Raw genomic sequence first — 6,442 nt, forward strand, 5'->3', positions numbered from 1 at the left:
GCCAAAAAAAAAAAAAAAAAAAAAAAAAGAAAAGAAAAAGGCTGGAATTTGTTAGCAGGGAGAAAACTGCTTTATCAGAAACACATTGGCTGCCAGAGAAGCTGTGTGCTGCCACATTAAAGATGGCTAAAAAGAAGGAAGAAATGAGAGCGAGCCATCAGACTGGGCTAAGGCAGGGATAGATCCACTCATACTGAGGCACCTGGCACCCTAGGGTATTTTTTTCTCTCTCCAGTCCAAATATTCAGACTAAGACACCTCCTTTGCTACTAAAAATGGGGACCGGATATTCCTTGTCATTGTCTCTACCCACAAACCTGTTTTATTTCAGAAGAAGGAGGGCTCTTTCCTGGGAAAGGGCCTCCACAAACCTCTGAACCTTGAGCCAGTCTTCCTTCATAATCAACCTATCCACCGAAAGGGAAGAGTGCGGCAGTTAGCCTGAACCCTGGGAGGGCACAAGCATTGGCAGCTCTGTAATTATCTGTTCCCCAGGGCCTCAGGCTGCATGGAAGGTGAAACTTATCACCCCCCTGGCTACTTTCTCTCCAGTCAGGACAAATCTCAGTGGTCCCAGGTGCAAAAATACACAAGCTCTGGGAAAGGCTGGTTTCTCTGATTGCAGAGGGAATTATAAGAAAGAGATCCAGAGATGTGAGCTTACTCTCAGTTCTCACCATCCTCTATCCAGAAGCCTTTCTGCAGAAGCGCAGGGAATTCCCTGGGACCCTCCCTGGCTGGATCAGATGAACCTGAGCCTTCCAACTCCCAAAGTTTTCTGCTTGCATTAGCTTGATCACTTGCTCCACTCTCTGACTAAATTTTCTCTCACCCAGGTTGGTTCTCGAGCCTTCTGGACCCTTTCTCACTAACGCAGGATGTTTCAGACAGTCCCTGACACATCGTCTTACGTCAAGGTAAGACATGACAGCATCTTTAAACAGGTAATGAGCCCCCCAACTCTCCTCCACCCCTCACCATAGGCCTATGGTCCATTCAGCCTTTTTCCAGGAAAGGGGAAAAGAGGAAAACCCTTGGGACTCAGGGTTTAAGGATAAGACTTTGCAATTCCTGTTTAGGAGACTGGGAAGCAGGGGAGCCTAGTGAAGACTGAGCTGGAAGAACTGGTCGCCTGCCCATGTCAGGTCCCAAAGGCTGGTGTTCTCTGCTCACTGCAGGCTCCCTGCATTAAGGATGTGTACATGTTTGCATGGGAGAGCAAGTATGCAGATGTGGGAGTATATGTGTTAGTGCGTGTGAGGTGGGCGGGTGTGCAAGTGGGCGGGTGCAAAGCGTTTCTCCTATGGTTTGGACAACAGCTCAGCCCGGAAGCCCACTTTCCTCTGCCCGCTCCCACCCTGAAAGCGCTGATTGCTATATTTGACAGCACATCGAAGGATTTTTTTTTCTAACTTTCCACAACAGTTCCCAAGAATGTAAACAAACCAAAGCTGGGACATCTGGGTTACACGTTTAATGAAAACCCCCTGACTGAGCTGGGAGGAGAGTGCGCACCGGGCGGCCCTGCCCAGAGTAGGGATGGTGGCAAGGTCTTTAGGGCTGCAAGTTCCCCACCCCGCCTGGTCACGACCTTACACCTTCCGGGTAGGACCCCCAGAGCCCCGAGTACCTGAGCTTGCCTTAGAGCAGAGGAAGAAAGACTCACTCAGGTGCTGCAAACGTATGCAGATCTCCTTCAGCTCCTTGCCCCGCCCTCCATCTTGAAGCCTCGCCCCCTAGTGCCCCACCACCACCACCGGTGCCACTCGGTTGAGCTCCCTCCAGAGTCCGCTAAAGCTACCGCGGTGTCTGGGCTTGTTCGCTTGCACCTGATAAGTGTGCGGACTCTTAAGGTCTTGTCCAGGGGGCGCCAATTATGTGTCGACCCTCCTTAGATCTCTCTACAGGGAAACAGGTCAGGTAGAAATAAGCGAACATCTTTGCGCTCCCCACCTGAGATCTGAAGGAGTCCACGGAAAGCCGGATCCTGGAGGCTTGGCCGGGAAAGAATGTTTAATAAACGATGAGAGAGAGAGAGAGAGAGAGAGAGAGAGAGAGAGAGAGAGAGAGAGAGATCCTTCCATCAATGATTAGCGAATGGAGGGGTGGATGAATGGCTCCTAGTAGGTGCTTGAGCACAATCTTCAGATTGGACTAAAACACACAAAGTTCACTGTCTTAGGTTTTCCTAAGAGGTTCAGGACGCTGCAGACCACTCCCAACTAGAACACAGCCCGAGGAGCTTTAGCTTCAAGCTCTTCTCTAGGACTGTAAATGGCTCCTGGATATGGAGTTGCAACCTCCCTTCCACACACACCCAGGACCCAGAATCTTAGGGATGAGGAACACCAAAGGGGCAACCGGAAGTCGAGGAGCCAGACCCAGGCTAAGGGTCAGGGAGAAAGCAAACTGGTTCGGGAGAATTGAGCAGACCAGCCTTGGGGGGGTGGGGGCCCGCAGTCTGGGAGCTGTGGGCTGCCAGAAGAGCAGCTCGCCGCAGGAGCTCCTTTCAAGAGGGAAAATGGATTTTTCAGCAGCCACAAAGTTTGTATTGTTGCACAAAGGGGTGCATTGATGACGCTGAAAGGTCTGCGTGGCTGGGACAATCTTGGGTCTGTTCCCTGGTTCCCTCCACCAACCATTTGCCAGAGGGGTACAAACAGACTCAGGCTGCCAAGCCCCTGCCATTCCCAGTCCGGCACCCGGCTCTGGGGTTGTTGACAAACACAGCAGGCCTAGGCTCCTGGGCCCCAGGAGTCCAGAGCCAAGCTGAGCCCTGAGGGTCAAGGGTGCCCATTCCACAGGGCAGCGATCTAGATGGTGACTTGAACCCCTCGGGGCCCACAGAGCACTCAAGAGTACATACAGGGGAAGAACTTAAGACAGGTATAGAACTGGAAGGACCCAGGGAACATGAGAGAGAGGAACTGAAGACCTTGACTCAGCAGTGATACTATTGATCCCTATTTCTCAGATACCCTCATCCCTGCCAGGCCATATTCTAAATATTGTATTTGTACCAACTCACTTATAATGAGCCTAACAGTTGGTCTCCTATTTTGCAGATGAGAAGGTACTGAGAGGTTAATGTGACAGAGCTTGTAAGGGGCAAAACCATAGAGATAAATAAGGGTAAAGTTATGCTGCCAAGCAAGTTCTAGATAACTTATTTCATCTGTAGAGAAAGCCCTTCAAGATGGGTTCAATTACAAATCCCTTGTATAAATAAGGACACTGAGGCCCAGAGAAGAAACATGTTCAAGGCCACAGAGCTGTTAAGTACTGAGGTAGAATTCAAATTCAGGTAGCCCGATCATCCAACCAGAAGGTTCTTTCACGGCACTCCTCTGTGTGACAGGAAGAGGGACCAGGATACTTAGTGGGATAACCCTGACCAGCACCTGCCACAGCAGCAGTAAGCAAAGCACTCCTTTCTTCAAGTCTGTGGGTCATATCTCTAAGAGCTCCTCTCTTGTCCCTTGCAGGACTGGCAGGGTCCTACCCTTTCCTTCTTTGCTCATCTCCTAGACTCCCTGCTCTCCCTCCTCCACCTATCAGCCTGCCGGTTCGGCCAGAGTAGCATTTGGGGGAGATGCCCTCCTCTGCCCGCCCCCTAGTTGAAGGGGGGCTGTTAGCCCTCATAATTTCACAGCCCCAAGGCCAGCAGATCCGAAGCTGCATTTCAAGGAAACTGGTCTTGGAATGAATAGTGTTTGGGACGACTAACTGAGAGGAAGGAACTGATGGGGATTGGAGAGGCTGAACCACCTCCCCCCCACCCCAAAATACACACACCCGTGTCCGCATCGGGGCGTCACCACTGGGTGAGGGTCCTGACACCTGGCTGGTCTCCACCTCTTGTCAGCCTGCGCTTTCTGGTCAATCTCGGACTCCCCTGAGGTTTCTTCGTCGACGCCGCGTGGTCTGGGGGCCCAGCCCCGGAGCGTCTGGGGTCCGGGGCGCAGAGACCCTCCCTCCCCCTCCTGGGCCTGCCCACCCCGGGCCCTTCAGCCGCTGCGGCCTCCCACGTAGCATTTTGAACCCGCTGGGCGCTAAGGCAAGAACGAGCGTGGGGAGCAGGCAGGGCGAGCAGAGGCTTTAAATCTTCCTTCAATCTGCGAGTAGATGAAGTCTGAGAAACAAATTCAAAGCAGGCGCGCCTGCAGAGCCTTCCTGCAGAAATATTCCCCGGCATTCAAGCGCATCCAGGGGCGGCTCGAGCTGCCTTGTTTGGCTAAGGTCAGACGAGACTCGAGTTCTCCAATAAAAATAAATCTCAAATTAATTATGGCCTCGAGCGAGAGGCCAGACACTTGAAGCTGCAGTTGTGCAGTCTGGAGTTTTGGCGCTCGCCTGCCACCCCTCCCCCCGCTCGCCAGCTTCTCCCTCCCTCCGCCTCCCGCTTTGCCAGCTTGGATACCCGCTGCGGCTGCTCCGGACCAGCCGGGTTGGGGAAGACAGAGGACGAAGAAGGAAGGATCCGCCCGAGACGCTCTGCCAGGCCTGGAATCTTTCGGCGTTTCAAGTGACTGAGCTGTCCCCGAGTCCGGAGGCACCCCAGGGACCAGCTATGGTTGTCACGTCCTCCCTCCCCCAACCCAGGCTGGAACCTAAGGAGCCCGGGAAGCCTGCGTCTGGAAAGTCTTGACCCGGTCAAAAGGGCTGACATTGAGCGAGCCAAGACACGTTTCGCCCAGCCGTTCCCCTCCCGGGGGAAGCAGGACTTCCGCATCTTTGAAAATATTGTCAAGTGCGAATGGTGAGAGGCAAGTGGTCTCACCGACGTTTCAATGAAAATGATCCAAATCCAACTATTTCCTCAATATTTGCCTACATATGCACCCTTTCTATAGTCCTTAGAAAGATGTGGTGGGCTTTTTTTTGGGGGGGGGGTCCTCCGGTTGGTAGCTTAAAAAAAAAAAATGCTTGGCCTGGCTTCTTTGGCTGTGGGCTTTCCCTGACTTGAAAGGCAGGAATGGGTTGGTGGAATGGGCTGGTACCCATACCAGATCCTGGTCACCAGCCCTGCCCAGTCTGGGAAAGAGTGAGGCCAAATAGTCCCTGGTGAGCCAGGAAAGAGGGTGTGCACAAGTGTGTGGGCACTAGGCTTGTAGACAGGGGAGAGAGGGAGGAGGAGAATGACGGGGAGAGGTTAGAGGATGAGGAAAGAGAAGGGGAGGGAGAGGCCAGAGTAGCAGAAAGCCCCACCCCACCCCCAACACACAAGATAGTTTTCATTTGTAGCCTCACCGCAGGCTCTCTATCAATTTGTTTCAATGCAAACATTCAAAATATGCTCTTTGGCTGCTCGTGAAAACAATGTGAGCTGCCAGGATCAAACCATCTTTCCAGATGTCTGGTGGTAACCACATTAAACAGGGCAGACTTGTTTACTGTTGTGTTTGGTTAGGGCTTTCCCCCCTTCAGGATTTAAAAAAGAAGCAGCAGCATTGGAGTGGAGCATGGAGCCCAGACTTACATAAGTGGGGCAAACTTGTCCACCAGCACATCAACATAGGAGGGAAGGAATCTGATATTCCCTTAGAAATCTGCTCAGAATTGGCTGGGGTCTTCTTTCTCAGAAAAGACCTTGTGAATGGGCAGTAGCTCCTTATGCAGGGGCTAGTAAACAGCAAAAGGCAGCTGCACTGGTGCCAATTTGAGAATCACAAAGGGGCAATGATGCCTATGTCTATGCATAGGTTGATGCCTCTGCTAGGCTCCCTTTCCCTGACTTCCAAAATTGTGAAGTTGCTATAACTTTGGTTTTATAGGCAGAAGCAGAAAATGCTGTTGTGTTCGAAGCTCAGACAGAAGGCCAATCTTCATTTTAATATACTTTCATATTGAACACTTCCAACAGGAAAGGCAACTGGTACTAAATGGGATTGTGGGGTGTACTGTTGAGGTGATAACTGATCACTATAGTGAAGAGGACTGTTAATTGCCAAACCAACCAAAGTTGGAAAGAAAAACCTAGTGATTGTGTTTGCCACAGAGTGCCTTTAGGAGGAGTGGGGGGGGGGCGTAGGGGGTTGCTGCTAGCCGCCACGTGTGGGGTGGCCATTGAGGGCCTCTGTGATTGCCCAGCATCAGGAAAGGGGCCTCTTGGTGGTGAAGTTGAAGTCCTTTCTAGCTAAAAGAGGAGCAATGTGGCTGGAGTGCGCGGGTTTCTGGTGAGGTCCCGGTGGGAAGCGGTCTCCCCGCACCCTCCTGAAAGCCCTGTTGTCGTTTGAAGGTCGGTGAAGTCTGGGCAGAAAAGGAAACAATTTGGGGTTTGAAAGGATGTAATTCATTCTTCCTTTCCCTTTAACCTCTTTCCTCTCTGGAAAGCATGTGGAAACGCTGAAGGGAAGAGCAAGAGGGAGGGCAGCCGGGCCGCGGGAAGGAAAGGGTTAAGCCTGATTTCTTTTAATTGAACTCCAGAACTGGTGGCCCCAGG

The 6,442-nt window shown here is 52.0% G+C and overlaps 1 protein-coding gene and 1 long non-coding RNA gene across 3 annotated transcripts in view; one reads left to right on the forward strand and one right to left on the reverse strand.

Moving 5' to 3' along the window:
- Positions 1-4,812, reverse strand: part of LOC125614032 — a 65,789-nt gene extending 60,977 nt beyond the window's left edge. The window contains exon 1 of the long non-coding RNA XR_007344668.1: positions 4,421-4,812. This is a non-coding gene — a long non-coding RNA (uncharacterized LOC125614032). The remainder of the gene's footprint in view (positions 1-4,420) is intronic.
- The window catches only part of Fli1 (Fli-1 proto-oncogene, ETS transcription factor), a 128,734-nt gene that overhangs the window by 582 nt on the left and 121,710 nt on the right, over positions 1-6,442 (forward strand). The window contains exon 2 of one of the 2 annotated variants that reach the window (XM_048796117.1): positions 837-944. In XM_048796117.1, coding sequence (XP_048652074.1) covers positions 879-944 — 66 coding nt within the window. In that variant the 5' untranslated portion in view covers positions 837-878. The remainder of the gene's footprint in view (positions 1-836; positions 945-6,442) is intronic. The other variant, XM_048796118.1, reaches the window with a different exon arrangement.

Source organism: Marmota marmota, unplaced genomic scaffold (assembly GCF_001458135.2).
Source record: "Marmota marmota marmota unplaced genomic scaffold, marMar, whole genome shotgun sequence".
Classification (NCBI taxonomy): domain Eukaryota; kingdom Metazoa; phylum Chordata; class Mammalia; order Rodentia; family Sciuridae; genus Marmota; species Marmota marmota.